Source organism: Amblyomma maculatum, chromosome 11, assembly GCF_055883805.1.
Source record: "Amblyomma maculatum isolate TAMU_Amacu chromosome 11, ASM5588380v1, whole genome shotgun sequence".
NCBI lineage: Eukaryota > Metazoa > Arthropoda > Arachnida > Ixodida > Ixodidae > Amblyomma > Amblyomma maculatum.
In genome coordinates, this window is record NC_139354.1 from 81,418,595 (window position 1) to 81,436,068 (window position 17,474).

The 17,474-nt window shown below is 44.3% G+C and overlaps 1 protein-coding gene across 1 annotated transcript in view; it reads right to left on the reverse strand.

Moving 5' to 3' along the window:
• Positions 1-17,474, reverse strand: part of LOC146174262 (sodium-coupled monocarboxylate transporter 1-like) — a 69,025-nt gene that overhangs the window by 24,941 nt on the left and 26,610 nt on the right. The window contains exons 3-8 of the mRNA XM_084584001.1: positions 17,163-17,228; positions 14,091-14,142; positions 13,359-13,426; positions 12,034-12,191; positions 7,751-7,891; positions 7,532-7,661 (exon numbers count right to left, since the gene is read on the reverse strand). Coding sequence (XP_084440127.1) covers positions 7,532-7,661; positions 7,751-7,891; positions 12,034-12,191; positions 13,359-13,426; positions 14,091-14,142; positions 17,163-17,228 — 615 coding nt within the window. The remainder of the gene's footprint in view (positions 1-7,531; positions 7,662-7,750; positions 7,892-12,033; positions 12,192-13,358; positions 13,427-14,090; positions 14,143-17,162; positions 17,229-17,474) is intronic.

Consider the following 17,474-nt stretch of genomic DNA (forward strand, 5'->3'; position numbering starts at 1 on the left):
TTCGTAATTTAAGTTTTGTTTTGGTGCAGCAATCTCACAATTTATTCTGAAGTCAATAAAGCCTAACTTGCTGGTACAGTAGAAATCAAATCTCTCATTGTTCATGCAGGTATTCTATACTGCAGAAACGCGGATACGACATAGAAATGCGATGTGAAAATCAACGCAATGCATGACCTTTACACAACGGGTATATGAGATAATATTATTCATTTGAAAACAAAACTAGCGAGTATGAAAGAGAAAAAAGCTATATAGCCATATCGGAGGTAATTTAGTGCGAAACATTTTAATAAACAAATACTGTGAATAAAACTCACTAGTTAACAGTCCTGTCCTTTGTGCCTATTTGTGAGTCTCTATGGATCACTGCCTTGTCGTGCGGGAGGGGCTTGCGAAACCGATGAAGTCGTGAGCTCTGCTGTGAAGGGCCGCCCAAAATATACAGGTCACGGCAGAGATTTCTGACAAAATGTGATTCACTGGAGAAGGTAATGGCAACCCACTCCAGTATTTCCTGCCGAGAAAACCCTATGGCCAGTCACAATACCATTAATGCTATGGCGCTGGAAGATGAGCTCCCCCAGGTTGGAAGGCGTCCCACATTCTACAGGGGATGAACAAAGGGCGATTCTTAGTACCTCTAGGACGAATGAAACGGCTGGGCTAAAGCCAAAAGTACGCTCAGTTGTGGATGTGTCGGGAAGCGACCGGAAAGTCCGATGTTGCAAGGAGAGATATCACATAGCAACATGGAATGTAAGATCTATGACGCAACGTAAACTGGATATCGTCAAGCGAGAAATGGACAGATTGAACATTGATATCTTGGGTATCAGCGAGCTCAAGTGGACCGGAATGGGAAAATTTAACTCCGGCAACCATTATGTCTTTTATTGTGGGCACGAATCCAAGAGAAGGAATGGGCTCGCTCTCATAGTAAACAGAAGAATGGGCAAAGCAGTGCTAGGGTACAACCCCAAAAACGACCGAATGATTTCACTTCGGATCCAAGGTCTCCCATTCAACATAACAGTTATCCAAGTCTATGCACCGAAGACTACTGCTGAAGAAGCTGACGTTGAGAGATTTTATGCGGACCTGCAATGCCTTTTAGACACCACCCCATCATCAGACGTCGTTTTTCTCATAGGAGACTGGAATGCTAAGGTAGGGAGTGAAGAAATATCTGGAATTACAGGCAAGTTCGGTCTTGGCGAGGCAAATGAAGCTGGGCAGAGGCTAGTAGAGTTTTGTCAAGAAAACAACCTGGCCATAGCGAATACTCATTTTCAACAGCAAGAGAGGCGCTTGTACACATGGACTTCACCAGACGGCCTGTACAGGAATCAGATCGATTATATTATTTGCCTGCAGAGGTGGAGAAGCGCTATACAAGCAGTAAAAACAAGGCCTGGGGCCGATTGTGGCACCGTTCATCAGCTTCTTTCTGCCAAAATTAGGCTTCGATTGACGAAAACGCAGAAAACTAGAAAGCCTTTCAGGTATGATCTGGATCAAATTCCATTAGAATACGCGGTGCAAATGAGGAATCGATTTCAAGAATTAGATCTAGAAGACAGAGAGCCCGAAGAGATGTGGACTGATGTTTGGGATATAATACAAGAAATTGCTACTAAGGTAGTTCCAAAGCAAAAGAAATGCAAGAAAGCAAACTGGTTATCTGAAGAGGCTTTGCAAATAGCAGAGGAAAGGAGAATGGCAAAGGATATGGGAGAAAGAGAAAGATGCAAGATTCTCAATGCTGATTTTCAGAAAATAGCAAGGAGAGATAAGAATACCTTCCTGAACACACAGTGCCAAGCAGTTGAGGACAACAGCCAATTAAGGAACACAAGAGCTCTGTATAAGACAATCAAATATATCAAAGGAAGCTTCTGTGCTAAGCTGGGCGTGATAAAGGAAAAACGAGGCAAGGACCTCACTGAAGCCTCATAGATAAAGAAGAGGTGGCAGAAATATACAGAAGAACTGTACAAGAAGGACCGAATGTGCAAACCCAACATAAGAAGGTTGTGATCACTGATCTCGAGCCGGGCATCCTGAAGAGCGAAGTTGAATGGGCCTTAGCCAGCCTTGCTAAGAACAAAGCTAGTAGAATTGATGGCATTCCAACTGAGTTGCTTCAAAACCTCAACCATGACGCTGTTAACATTCTGCGTATATTATGTCAGAAGATTTGGACAACCCTGCAGTGGCCACAGGATTGGAGGAGGTCAGTTTACATCCCCATTCCAAAAAAAGGCAGTGCCAAAGATTGTTCCAACTATCGCACGATCGCGCTTATTTCGCATGCTAGCAAGGTGATGTTGAAAATCCTCCAAGGTAGGCTGCAGCAGTATGTGGATTGGGAGCTTCCGGACGTGCAAGCTGGGTTTCGCAAGGGCAGAGGAACTAGAGACCAAATTAACAACCTTCGCTGGATCATGGAAAAAGCAAGAGAGTTCCAGAAACCCATCTACTTCTGCTTTATTGATTATGCGAAAGCGTTTGACTGCGTAGATCACAGCAGATTGTGGCAAGCTCTCCAAGAGATGGGAGTTCCAATTCACCTCATCTGTCTCCTCAGGAACCTGTATGGAGGACAAGAGGCCACAATCAGAACTGGGCATGGTCTTACTGATTGGTTTCCGATTGAGAAAGGAGTGAGGCAAGGCTGCATACTGTCGCCCTGCCTATTTAACCTATATGCAGAGTGCATCATGAGGACGGCCGGTCTGGACGAGTCTTAAGGTGGAGTGAAGATTGCTCGAAAACGTATAAACAACCTTAGATACGCGGATGATACCACTTTAATGGCAGAAAGTGAAGAGGAACTCAAGAGACTTCTGATGCGCGTACAAGAAGAGAGTGAGAAGTTTGGGCTTAAACTGAACATTAAAAAGACAAAGATCATGGCGTCTTGCCCTATCAAGTTCTGGAGCATCAATGGACAAGAAGTGGAAGCTGTGACACATTTTCTCTTCTTGGGCTCCAAGATTACCTCGGAAGGAGACTGCAGCCATGAAATTAGGAGACGCCTGCTTCTGGGAAAGAGAGCAATGGTTAGCCTTGACCGCCTAGTAAAGAGCAGAGACATTAGTCTGCCAACCAAGATCCGTATAACTCGTGCTATGGTCTTTCCAGTTGTGATGTATGGATGCGAGAGTTGGACTGTGAAAAAGGGTGACCGCCGAAGAATTGACGCGTTTGAATTGTGGTGCTGGCGAAGACTCTTGGAATTCCTTGGACTGCCAGAAGATCAAATCAGTCGATATTGTCGACCATAAACCCTGACTGCTCATTGGAGAGTCAAATCCTAAAGTTAAAGCTCAGCTACTTTGGTCATCTGCTGAGAAGAGAGGAGTCGCTGGAGCAAGATTTGATGTTGGGAAAGGTTGAGGGTCGCCGGAGTAGGGGTAGGCAGCGAACGCGATGGTTAGATGGCATCCTCGAGTCACTGCAGATGAAGTTATGTGATGTTAGGAAGATTGTGAGAGACCGGAAAGCGTGGCGTGACATGGTCCATAGGGTCACGAAGAGTCGGACACGACTGAACTGAACTGATTAGCGATGTTATTCTTTCCTTTTAAGAGCAATCCACCAACTAGCCAAGCAATTAGTTTTACTTAACTATTTTTTACCCACTTGGCCGGTTACTCCTGACTAGTATAGTTTATTACTATGGTGAAAACGATGCGATATCAGTTTTTGAAACTAAATAAATTCATTTTCTAATGTTCTGCGGCAAGAGACAAATTCGCGTTGTTGAGTTCAAAACGAATACTGGGCGCATTAGACGCGCAGTTGTCGTAGTGAAGACAGCACGTCCAAAAATATGGTATTGCACTCCCAACGGCCTCCAGTTGGAATTTCACGCCATTTTGTCTGTACAAAGTATTAGGCAAAGATTTGACCCATGTAAACCTAAGTAACTAAAGCGAAAGTGGCGGCACGTTTCTATCGACCAGCCTCTCCTCGTCTATATGTGTCAAAATCTGGTCGAGCTACGTCCACAGTATGGTCGGATTCAGCCTGTCCATTTCGCCATCTTGAGAATAGAACATTCACTAGGCATCTTGCCTAGATCATTCATGTCGACTGCTCCCTTTAAATTTTCGAGAGCTGTTGCGATACGAAAGGCACCGGCTAAGGGGCAGCGCAGGCTAGCTGGACAGAGCGAACGTCACGGCTCAAGCGCAGCTGCGGTCGAGTGACGTCGTGGTCGCAACTTGAATAGGTAGAGACGAGCGCGTGTTAACATTGGTTTCGGCGGCCATGGAGGCTGAGTGACGTCATAGCTGCTGCGGCGAAATAAAAAAGAATGGAAAAAGGTATTTTATGAGAGCATTTGCTCGAACCCATGCTCGAGTGCGCTAGCTCGGGCAATGCTGGCGCTTAGTATTAATTTTTACTGGTTGTCATGCGGTCTTTTGTCGATACAAGGTTGAAGCACGTGTGCACGGCGTACACTACGAAGAAACTATGGAGGGGAGTCATAAAAGCTTTCATTTTAAACTGTTTTGGTTCTGTCACTAGGTTCATAGGAAAGGACTGCCATTGCCAACTGAATGGTCGGCATTTCCGAGATAGAGCGAAGGCGAGGACAAGAAACGCGTAATAAAACAGGCAGTTAAAATTTGGCGTCGATACAGGCGCAGAGTGGCAGCCAATTTGCCGTTCGAGGTTTTTCGTTTCTCAATTCTATTTTTGTTCAAAAAGCACCATTTTCTTCACCACGAAAGGCTTCAGGAAACAATTTTGCCACTTTCTAAATTTACTGTAGCACTGCCCTGCTCATGAATTTGAACACTCAACTCGCACTATAAGCACCAGGGGATTAATATAACGTCTTTCGAGAGGTGGACACAATGCGCAATGGAATTGGAAGATGACTTAGAGAAAAAATACACGCCAAGGCTGAAAGCTCGTTCTTTAAAATATTTTTGCTTCTGATCTTATACTTAGGGAATTTTGAACTGTTTTATAAAAAACCAGGCAGAGTATATATTAATTTAAATGCATTTTCATCTATGCCTTGCCTTGAAGAGTGAATGTTCTTGTAGTAAATGCGTGCCTTGTGAAGCATTGGCTAGGACGAAGATTGTCGAAAGGTCTCTGTATTTAAATTTTAAGAGTTCACCAGTCATGTCACGTGGAGAGGGCAAACAAAGTTGAAATTTGTGATCACGAATTGTGGCTATTGGTGGCTTTCAAAACCTTCAACAAAGACATGTAGAATGCTGCTTATGATGATAAAAGGAATATGAATCTAAGCTTTGCCAATAGCCCTGCTATTAGCAAAGCTAATAGCGGCGCTCTCATAGACCGATTTTTTTATAGACAAATTGTATTTGCCACGGCTGTGCTGAAGCCTAAGCCTACCTTAAGTGCTCGTAGATCAGTAACCCGGTTATCGTACCGTAATTATCGCTGCTGTGAATGCCGCTCTCAGCACTCGATAATGCTGACCACACAACTACCCGTCCTCACTCTTTCGGGGGATAATAATTGAATCATATTTATATAACCTCTTTCCTTGTATAGCATGCCACAAACTAAGAGAATATCTTAGCTGCATCATAATATTTATTGCTGAAAAATTTGTCATTACTGGCCTGTGTTACTCGTTTTAATACATATTGAACGAATCATGCACAAATAAAACGAAATCGTAAACCGCAGGGCCGATGGTTCATGCCGTTATCACTGAGACTGCACGTCAGCGAGCGTCATAAAGATTGCATAGCAGTAGACAAAGCAAAGTAATAAACCAATCATAAATGAAATAATTATGCTACAAGGAACATATAAACGTTTTACACTAGGCGACATTTTGCGCGATTTTTGCATCTGCAGAAAAGTGGAATATATTTTAAACAATTGAGTGTGACGAAAAGGCAAAGCAGCACAGCCGTGGACGGAGTTCCCGGGATCGAATCCCGGCCTCGGCGGCTGCGTTTCGATGGAGGCGAAACGAAGTGGCGTCCGTGTGCTGTGCGATGTCAGCGCACGTTAAAGATCCCCAGGTGGTCGAAATTACTCCGTAGCCCTCCACTACGGCCCCCCTTTCTCTCTATCCACTTTCACTCCCACCTTCATCCCTTCCCTTACGGCGCGGTTCAGGTGTCCACAGAGCAAGTGTGACAGATACTGCGCCTTTCCCTTCCTATGAACCAACCAACCAACCAACCAACCAACAGCCGTGGATGGGAGGTTGCAAATGAGAGAGTCGAAAATATTTTAAGTTTGTTCTCATTCATACGCTTCTTATTTAAACACCTCACTGTAGAACTAGATTAACCATAAAAATGTATTTCTTCTCGTGTTAGGGAATTTGTGCAGCTTGAAGAAAAAATACAATGCCCTTAAATCGATTTTCACTTCCATGGCGTGTTGAACAGTTGCCCAGCATATAATTTTACAACAGCAACTTGGGGCTCTGGCCCCTCACTATACTGTACGCATTCATATCTTGATGTACTTTGGATTGAAGAGTCCAGTTACGATCCTGAACATAGTTGTCTGTGAGCATAAGGAACCGCGTCTGTAGCATGCCGTGTACGTCGCATCTTCGCAGAAGCTTCATGGTGGACTCAAGTTAATAAAACAACAGGAATGGAATCTCATGCATAATTATTTCGGGAGTGAAGTGCTGCCACAATAGAGGTTCTTACTGCTGACAACCACGCTAAGCATAAACTCTATGTTTCTTGCATAACCTGGGATTATAGGAGGTATTGGAAAGACCACGAGAGGGCATCTAACAATGCTTGATAGCTTTACATGTCAATGTAGCTGCACATAATACAGAAGAAAACGACAAGGGCAAACAAAGCACAGTATATAGGCAGGCGTAAGTAAGCTGTAATGACACTTTGACTTAAAGAACCTGTTAACAACTCGCGAGCTTTCAAAGCTAGACTTCCGCTGGAAACGCCTCCTGTCCAGTGATGCATATCATCTTCTGCTGATGTAATAATTTGGGGTGCTTAGGTACGTTGTAAAGCCTTTTCAGTTAGTATGACTGGCAATCAAGAATAGGTTACTGTTTTCTGAACCTATGAAACCTGTCCTTTTTGCGGTAAGCTCTGTTGCAACTCCAGATCAATCTCTTTCATCTCCTGCACAGGCCTTGGGCTGGCTCGGAATGCTCAGTTGTATGAGCTCATGGCCTCTTCCAAGGGAACGAAAATTCCGTGCAGCGGCACAAAATTTCCAGCTTTATTTTTCTTCCCGTGAATAATAATTGCAAGTACTGGTGAAATACTGCAGGATCTCAAGGCCGCAGTGTGCAGTCCCTCCTACTACCTACTTCCAGTGGATTTCATGTAGCCATTTATAATGTACTGTAATTCTACTTTAGGACGGTAAATATCCAGTACTGGCACACAGCACAATACACTCAAACCTAATTTTTCAATCCTACTCTTCCACACTGAATATACGTTTGCGAACTAAAAAATGCAATCTCGGTTCCATCCGACACAAGCCTGTAAAAGAACCTCGTGTATTAGGCATTTACATTCACCTGGTCATAGCTCCTGATATCTCTTCTTAGGACAGGATCGCAGTCTCGGAACCAGTATATAATCGCTGCACCGGTGCAGTCCCCAAGAAAGAAAAACAACAGCACGAACAGGGGACCAGCAATGGCAATTCTGAAAAAAAAAAACAGATCAAAAATTGCTTGCATATATTTTGAAATCAGTATGTAGAAAATATATGCAGACAAATAAAAGAAACTTACCCTTTTGCTTCCTGTAAGGATCTCGCGGCCATAAACCTCTGTACGGCCATCTGATCGAAACCCGTACGGACCAAGCTGAAAGGCAGCGCACCAGCCAAACCACTCCACAGGTTCTCGTCGTTTGTCATATCGAAAGTTGTCCTGCATGGTGTTCAGAAATATCTCATTCTAAGGTACCACGAACAGAAACACTGCTTATAGTGTACACAGTTCTAAAATTCGTCTGACATCGATGCTTGATTCCACCCGTAACGATACCTGTATAATTTATATGATCATAACCGAGAGTTAGGTGTAGTTTGTTTACTTATAATTGAACTACGTTTGTAATGAGTAGAGACTCATTCACTTCTAGCTGTAACGCTCTCACCGCCTTCAAAGCGCTATTCGGTTCCACCCGGCCACACAATAGAGCTAAGTGGCAGGCCACGTGAAGCAGCACGTCATGTTCCCTGTGTGCTTGTACCGATCTGCATCGATATGTGGCTGTGTCGTACGCAATGTTGCTTTTAAAGCAGTGTCTGTGTTATAGCTAGAAGTGGATGACCCTGCACAGTTCTCTTGCATTGGTAATTATTACTCTGGCGTTGCAAAAAGTGAAACAAATTATAATCGCTGGTCATCAAGATCACATGGCGTGCGGGAGTGCCATTCACGACCGGGTGATACACGCTAAAGAGCGCTACGGTTGGAATAAATCCGTGCGAGCAGCTCCTTGGGGATAAACACCGTGTTGGACAAAGTGTTCCACTAAAGCTTTGCAACAAGTTTTACTTTTGACATGAAAGGCAAAACTTTTCCATTGCTGCATTGAGGACGCGTGCTATTTGTATTGGACGGCGTCGAACAACTTTCACAATAAGAAGCAATACACTCTTATTCTCAGCCTTTATATTTGTTTATAATTGGAAGCGAAGCTTCACCACTTTAGGCAGTGATGATTTATTTACCTAGCCTAGTGAAGGTGTCTGATGATTTGACCATCAATCGACCTTCAAAGAGCATGACAAACTTGTGTCTCAGGTATCGGCAGAGAAATGTGACAGGTAGTGTGCCTTTTCTTTCCTATAAACCAACGCATAATACATATTGATGTGTAGCAGTAGGATTAGCTCAAGAACACAACGGCTGATTGGGGCACTGCATTGGGTCACGTAGGGCAGGATGGCACCACAGGTTTTGTGTTCCGCGTCGGCAACGCAGCCATAGTGTCTGCAATAAGATTGTTGAGGTGCTCCGTAAGTCCATTGGTCTGGAGATGGTAAGCTCTTGTACATCAATGGCTTGTATGACCGTTGGTCAAGACGGGTGAGCACCGTCGTCGGTGCTGTTCCCCAGTACCTTAGTAGAACTTCGGGGGCGCCGTGCCGCAAGAAAATTGGTTTAACAAAAAACTTGGCTACTTCGACCACGGTGCCATTAAGCACGACTTTGGCTTCGGCACAGTGATTTTTGAAATCTGTGGCTCCGTTGATCCACTTGTTGCCCCTTAATGAAGTCATGAAAAGGGCGAGAAGATCGGTCACAATTTGTTGAAAGCGCAGGATCGGGGTGATATAAGTTTCAGTCGACCAGCTGGTCTAATAGAAGGTGTCTTGCGTCGCTTAAATCCACTGCACGTTTTCACATTACGTGTAGCCTTGGTGGTTAACCAAAGTCAATAATAGTTGTCTGAAATTTGGTAAAATGTGTGTGAAAAACTGAGATGCCCTCCTGTAGTCCATCATGGGGCGGCAGCAGAATTTCTTCCTTGAAGATTTTGGGAACACAATGAGCGGTCCTGTTGGATGCTAAGGTGTTTGAGAGGATGCCATGTATAATGAGAAGGACAACTGACGCCTGAAGATAGCTTGACAAGAAGTGGCCTTGCCTGCTAGGTTCTCCACTTGATTTTGCAGCTCAGGATTCGAGCACATCTGTTGTGCAAAACTGCTGGTGGATACCATTAACAAGAAGGCGCCACTGTTGTCTTCTTTCGTGAGAGCGCTGATGGGGGCTCGAGATAAACAGCCTGGACCGTAACTCTTGCGGTCTGACTTCTAGACAACAGATATGTCAAATGTTTGAAGACGTAGCAACCTAAAGTCACTTTTTCGTATACTCGCATTGCATGTTGGCTTTGGTGTTCTCCCTTTGATTCGTCGTGCGCTGAGGTCACGGCTCGGGTGCACCGTGGTCACTTGGGCGGCCAGTGCGGTCAACTTGGAGTCTGGTCGCGCAGTCGTCGATGTTGTTGCCGTGTTTAGCGATGCTGTTAATGTTGCTGAGTCATCAGTCGTTGTCGTCGGCTGAGGATCTTCGTTATGTCAACACGTAGCAAACTCACCTCCAAAGCTCCAGCCTTTAGTTACTTCTACGGTTGCTAACATACCTTACTCGCACACTGCCATCATAGCTCTACTACGGCAAAGCAAAGCGAACTCTCTACGGCTATGGAGATCTGAACCGACGGTTTTATGGCACAAACCTTCTGCTGCGTTAATGTCAATTTTTTGCGGTTCTTCAGCTGACAGGGCCATGAGGTATCAATTGCAAAGCTGCGCAGGCCAATTCGTAGGTACGGTAGGCGCCCAAAGGATGTGTCCAACCTCACCACAGTGCAATATTGCTCGATGTCCACCAGGCGTTACCCTCCCTGGTGGTGAGGTGCCATTCGTTACCTAGGCAGGCGGTGGTCAAGATGCGGCGTTCAGGAGCTTTCCGTTGGCATGAGCAGTGCATTGGAGAGTATCATCCGACAGCAGCATGGCGTACTGAAGCAGCATAGTTGGTCGCTGTTGCTTCTTGTCTCGGAGCCGTCGCTTGAGAAATGCCCAATGGTCGCTGGACTTCTTCATGGATGACGCCCGTAAGTGACGTTTGCGTGGCAGAATCCGGCGTAGCGTTTTTTGAACGGCTTCCAAGATAATCTCACGGAGGTTATCCTGGCCTGTAGCTGTTGCTTGCAGAGAACCCTTGAAGAGAGGAACGGTTGCATTGTCGAGTTCGAGTGCCTACAGTCTGTTCTATTCAGGACACGTTTCTCTCGAATTCGGCAATGCTTTGGGGTGTGCTTCTTATGAGGACAGCAAAACGAGAACCTTTGACGCCTCGCATAGAAAATTTCACTTTCTTTTGTCAGTTATTTTTGCATCTGCACGACAAAACAGGCTGTTAATTTCTCTAGTGTAATTTAGGACTGAAAAATTCGAGAGCTGAATGTGGGTTTGGTGAAACACTTCCGCTTTTTCTTTCCGAACGGCACTTGTGAAGGGCGCCAGTATCTCTGCCCTGAATGCGCTCAATCGTTCCTAAAATTTGTATTATTTCGAAATCGCACTCGAACGATCCTTGAAGTGCAAAATAGACCTGCCTTAACTTTGTAGCGTCGTTCGACGAGGTGAATCTTGCCAAGCGGCCGAATAAATCAAACCATTCTTACTCATTTTCATCTGGCCGGCCGTCGGAGGTAGCGGACTCACGAGGTAACGCGCACATTAGGGGCTCTGTCTCTTCGACAGGCTGCGTCTTCAAGGGCATGGTCCTCTTCATTGCATTCAGAACCTCCACCAAGTGGCACTTGGTAGTAACGAGGCCCTAGGCACAATCAAGGTGATTGAATTTCCCTGGAATAAATGTTGTATTGGGCTGACTCCTTTCTCATTTCTACGCGGAAATACAGCCACGCTTGATACAAAATTTCGGGTATAACGTTCATCGCCTTGCTTTAGAAGCATTTAACTTTATCTTGTCCAAAAAACTCATGTTATCCCCATGCTGTCCCTTCTTTCTGAATATTGTAGAATTGAATTTCGACCGTTTATAGGTTTGGTTTGGTTTGTGGGGTTTAACGTCCCAAAGCAACTCAGGCTATGAGAGACGCCGTAGCGGAGGACTCCGGAAATTTCGACCACCTGGGGTTCTTTAACGTGCACTGACAACGCACAGCACACGGGCGCCTTGCTTTTCGCCTCCATCGAAAAGCTGCCGCCGAGGCCGGGATTCGATCCCGCGTCCTTGGGAACAGTAGTCGAGCACCGTAACCACTGCGCCACCCCGGCGGGGTTCGACCGTTTATAGTTCGATTAAGTACAGCTTAAGGGCGTATAGAAAGCTGAAGCTGCAAAGGGGAGTATGAGGAATGAGCGGAAGCTCACGGAGGAAAGTTTCCTTCAAACTTCCGAAAACCTCATAAGAGACACTTTTATTTGGCGTGTTGTTCTCTTCTAAGAAACTGCCATGATGGGACAGTAGTTAAGGTAGGACAAAATAGCGCTCCAAATCACTTGTGCTATTGTACTCACTGAAAAGCGAGGTCAGTAATGTTGATCTCACTAATGGGTCGTAGCGGCGGGCTCACGCGACTGGAATCGTAGATAACTTTTGCGATGATGACGATGGGTGACAGGAACATGACGAATGCTTGAGCACAGTCCGCCCAAACAACTCCTCTAAGTCCTCCCTTTGGGAAAAAGAAATCGTTTGTTAAAATGATGCTGCTCTCAGAGAACCTTTCGCAGGACGTACAGTTGAATAACGATCCGAATGAATCATTTAAAATATAAATGTATGTCTTTCTCCTCAGTGTGAAAGACACACCTAGGCGTAGGCATAGACATGAAAGCGATCTTTTTAATTTGGTGATAAAAACGCCCTGTAAATTCCTGTTGTACGTTCCCACTCTGAATTATCTAGCTATGCATATCGAGCATGCACAGCTTGAAAAAGGTAGTGATGGGAAACGTGCATATTTTGTGACAATTCCGCTTTAAATTATCCAACAGGTTGAAGGATTAGGGAAATATTTTCTGTCCTGCAGGAAACAAATAACTTCATATTCCGCTTAGATACTGCAAATGTATGGAATCTATACAACTAATTCCCCTTTAGCGTAGCACAAATCTGTGTCATTTTTTGGCAGTTATGAGAGCTTGGCTTTTGTTGTAATGAAACAATTTTCCTACAGTCTCGCTTTTCTTCGCTGGTGGTTATGTGTGTGTGCGGTTTGTGGCTCCGTTAAATTAAAAACAATAAGCTACCAACTAGCCCAGAAAGAAGTTCTACGTTATGAAACCTTGAAACTTTATCAGTGCTCCCAGAAATCATTGTTCTTGCGTTTCAATATTATCTGACGTTTCTGAAGACATTGTTTTTCTGTCAGTCATGCTCTATGTTACCCACAGGAGTAAAAGTACATTCGGTCTCAAAAGAAGGTTTTCTAAATCATGATGTTGTGAAGAATACAGCAGAAATACACAAAAAACAATGCACACTCGCATTCTACCTTTACTTTTAAGCGCCTAATATGCAACTCTTACACTGTTGTAAGTTAGACACAAAAAATAATATATTTAAAACCAGACTCGTGCTCAGTGTGGTTTCTTAACTCTGAGATAAGATGTTTTACCTGTGCGCACGCTACGATGGCCGAATGCTCTTTATTGTCTTTGCTAAGAATATGGCACCTGGCTCCGTTGCAAACTTATAGGCTCACATTAAAAAAAATCCAGAACAAGATAATTCATTTCCTATATTTGAAATCACCCCTTAAGATAGTTAAACTGCATTACGGCTTTCACTTGGTGGCCGCCCTGAGCGCGATGTATTAATATTTGAGGAGTTTTCTTACCAGAGCGGTATATATTGTTCCTGCGAGACCGATTCCCATGTTTGAGTAGACAAGAGGCACTGGAAACACTATACATGAAACCAAAATAATGTAATCAGAGCAGCAGAATTGCATATCATGTCGTTATATTATTTTTAAACTGCTCAGATGGGACAGGCATGAAAGACCTAGCCCTATGTGAGCTGCGACTCCGAATGCCTATTAGCAGCTGAATACTTGTAGATTAGCAGCTGAATACTTGTTGCTCTGAGAGCGCATTGCTGCTTAATAGGAAGAATTTCGTTCAATTTCATAAATGACAAATTGACCGCGACTGCTACTTGAATTTTTGGTGCCCTTATTTGTTGTCGTGAGAAATAAACGGTAGTAATTCGTCTGCAAGTTTTACCCTTAGTTAAGCTTCATTGATCTGCGTTGCGTCATACGTATTTCAAATCCTGGTCATACTAGGTGCACTTGCTAACCTACAATGAAGGCAGAAAAAACATGCATAGCCTTTTATTGATTCCTAAAATGCATAAATAAAAAATGCAGCTGACAAATATTCTGCTGGTAAATTGGTAAGGCAACTCAGCCCAGCTGTAAAAATTTATATCACCTGACTTTCGTGATGTCTTTATTTGCAGATTTCATTTCAGACGCCGCGCCATCTGTACGATATATTGAAAATTTCTTCGCATCTTTTTATTTATATAAGAAACACAAACCATCCAATATGGCCAGAATACGCACTTGTTGATATTGCGATCGCAGAACTGTAGATCCCCACGGCACCAACCGTTTGCTGCAAACAAACAGAAGGTTACGGATTTTTCCTGCGGATGTTTCCTGCGGATGGTGTCTAACGGTGACAAGCACTGAAATGGCAAGCCTGACAGGCCATGATCGAGAGCTCTATGAATAAACTATCAAGTAAAATGATTCCATGAACTTGGGCATTACGTGCCGCAATAAATCAGCAAAGCGAACATTTCAGTGGTAACGCCAGGGAAATGCTGGTTGCATTTACCCCGCACTGATTCCGCTGCGCTTCAGCAGAAGTTGAATGCACTTCCATTTATTTTCCTCCTCTGTTGCTAATCTAAATAAATACATTTATCTAGATGGCGAAGAAATAAATGGTTACTGAGAGTTTCAGAGTTGACCGATTAATTTAACAGAGCTGAATGACACTAGAAGGGGCGGTGCTGAAATTGGAGCCTATCATTTGCTATCTTAGGCAAACAGTGTACATTCATTTTTAAGTTATTTTCTGCGTTCTATAGAAAAATGGGTTCTTGTTTTATGCCGCGAAGCATCGAAATGTGTTATCAAATAGACAGTTGAGTTATTATGAAGAAGAAAGAAGTTTACACCTGATTCACCTTCCTATCGTAAAGTTTTATGAGCCTTTAACTACCCAATGAAAAATTATAGCCTCACCATGATAAGCGCGGTTCATCGTATGAATTATAATCTGCAAAATGCATTGAAAAATAACAAGTAAGAAGACGATTGTTTGTTGGTCAACCTAACAATAGTTCTAATCGGGAAGCCTTGTGTTACAGGTAATAACAGTGTTGGGGCAAAAAGGGAGCTAGGGCAACAGACGACGTTCCACGTCCGCTGGGAGGGGGGAGGGGAGTGGGCGAGAGTGGCACTGTCGATAACTCTCAAGATGAAATGGTTTGTTCTTTTTGAGTCGCCCGTTCAGGCGGTTCAGCTGCATCGCCGTCGTTGATCTATGGTGTTACCGAGCGAAAGAGAGTCCCGAGCCGCGGCTTACCATCGAAAGGAAATTGATCAGAAGAAATTAAGGAAGGTTAAACATCGATAAACCTAAGTAAGCCAAGTGAAGCTTGAACGTCTGGCGATACGGGCTTCATATTCTTCTGAGGAATCTGAGTCACTTAGCTCAACCCGCCTGTCTTCGTTCTATGCGGCTGCATCTCGGTGAGCTACGTCCAGTGGATAATCGGATTCGGACTGTCGTTTTCGCCACATCCAAGTTGCAGACCGTTCACGGGGCGCCTTGCATGAATCATCCATCACGAGTGCTGCGGTTAAATTGTCGGGAGCTGTTGCTATCCGTTGGCACCGGCTAAGAGGAAACGGAGGCTATCAGACAGAGTGAGCCACAGCTCCGGCCTAGCAGCGGTTATCATCACGTCATGATTGCCAAATGAGTCGGCAGAGATGAGCACGCGGTCACCTCGGTTTCCTCGCCGGCTGAGTGACCTCATAACTGTCATGTGGTTTCTCCTTGGTTCAAGGTCAAACACGCGCATGCGGCAAAGAAGCTACGTAGGGATTAGTAAAAGCTCTCGCTTTTAAAAAAGAAGAGCCACGAGGTATGGGCCGATCACTCATGGGACAGCTGACAGGGCCGCCGGTTCAGCGTGTTCTTGGATAGGGCTGCCTTCCATGAAGAAGAAAACACGACCGATAGATATGGGAGAACACAGACGAACTTATGTAACTAATGCGGGGAAGTTGCCCCTATAGAATGTTTTATCCTCTCCTACCGGAAGTTCACACTTCAAAGAAACACTAGCCTGGAAGTCCCTCTGTCCATCTTAGGCTTCCCCTTGTCGGTACCAGTGTTACTATTGCTCGGGGCGAGCGTCAAAAAATTCAGTATGGTTGAATATATGGGATGTTTCATAATTATATAATTGCAACTGGTAGGCTGATTTGCTCACTTTTTAAACGTTTCTCCGAATGCTTCTTTTTCGATCAAATATTGTTGCGAAAGCAAAACTACCACCGTCAAAGCGAGACCTGTGAGACCTCGTGTGGCCGCAGCTACACTGTGAAGAGGCGCATCTACGAAAAGAAGAAGAGGAAGAGAATGCTCGGTCACCCGCAGCTAATGCTTTCGCTCCACATTCGGTTCAGCAATGTCGAGCAATTTTCATATTTTTGTATATCTTATGTTACTTTAAACGCTCTTTTGTCACAGTTCATCAATTTGTTGTTTCATAATTCTCGCTTGGCGTTATTTCTTTTCTCGTAACCGCCTGTGGAAATTTCAATATTAATGGCTTCAAACCTTCGCCAATCTCCCTATGTCTGTATGTGCCATGTTTCAAAGGCGAAGAGGAAGATAAAGTAGAAATGCTCCTCCTGTCGCTGCCTGAGCATGAGGCTCAACACCGCGGATGCCAGAATTGAGATGTGTGAGGAGATTGCCATTCGCGCCGCCGAAACACGAGCTAGGAACCACCCCCTAGAGGACCCTTAAGTTCACACTGCTGAAGGAGATCATTGCCACAGCAGCCAGGAGGCTGCCGTTCGCGCAGCCGAATCACTAGCAGAACTCCTGTTTTGGACTGGAGAGTATCGTGAGTAATATGCAATTTTTCTTCAGACGCGCACAGCAAAGCCGTTGCAGAAAAAAGGAAAGGAAAAGCTAACCGGATATTATACAGCACCGTATTTCCTTTTTATCTACACTTTTCCTCCAAGTTGTGATAAATATGCGCCACTCATAGGTTCGGACTCACAGGCTCGTAAGAATAATTGTACTCAGTTGAGATGCGCGTGATCGCTGCGTTCTAATGTAAAATGTTGCCTGTGTAAACCATTTCTTCATCATTGTCATTACACTGATGAATAAACACAGAAATTCTTTTTCTAGCGTTAGCAAAAACGAATGTGGGCGGGCTCAATATCATCGCGAAATAGGAATTTGCTGACTAAACGAATCTCCCTAAGAGCATCAACATCTATTCATTACTCACTGGTAGCCCTTGAATATTCCGGTTTCTGCAAGCGCGGTTTCCCTTCCTATTTTAGCGAAAGTGAGGAAAAAGTTGTACTTACGCTGAGGACAAAGTAGACTATGCATGCAGTGACGCCCACCTTGTTGTCGAAGCGCAAGCGAAGGTACTGCAGGTAAAGACACAAAGCAAAAAATAAAAGAACGTGTCTTGCATGTCTCAACTTCAGGTACCAGGAGTCTCAATAATTGTGTAATTGGAATCGATAAAATGCTATTGTGACTGAACAGACAGACGAGAGTATAGTACGAAGGCTACGTATAGTCTAAAGTTATTCTTGTCGTTTTTTGTTTTTGAAATGTTTCAGTGTTTAATGGCGCTAGATAACATAACGTTTTATTCGAAACAACAAACA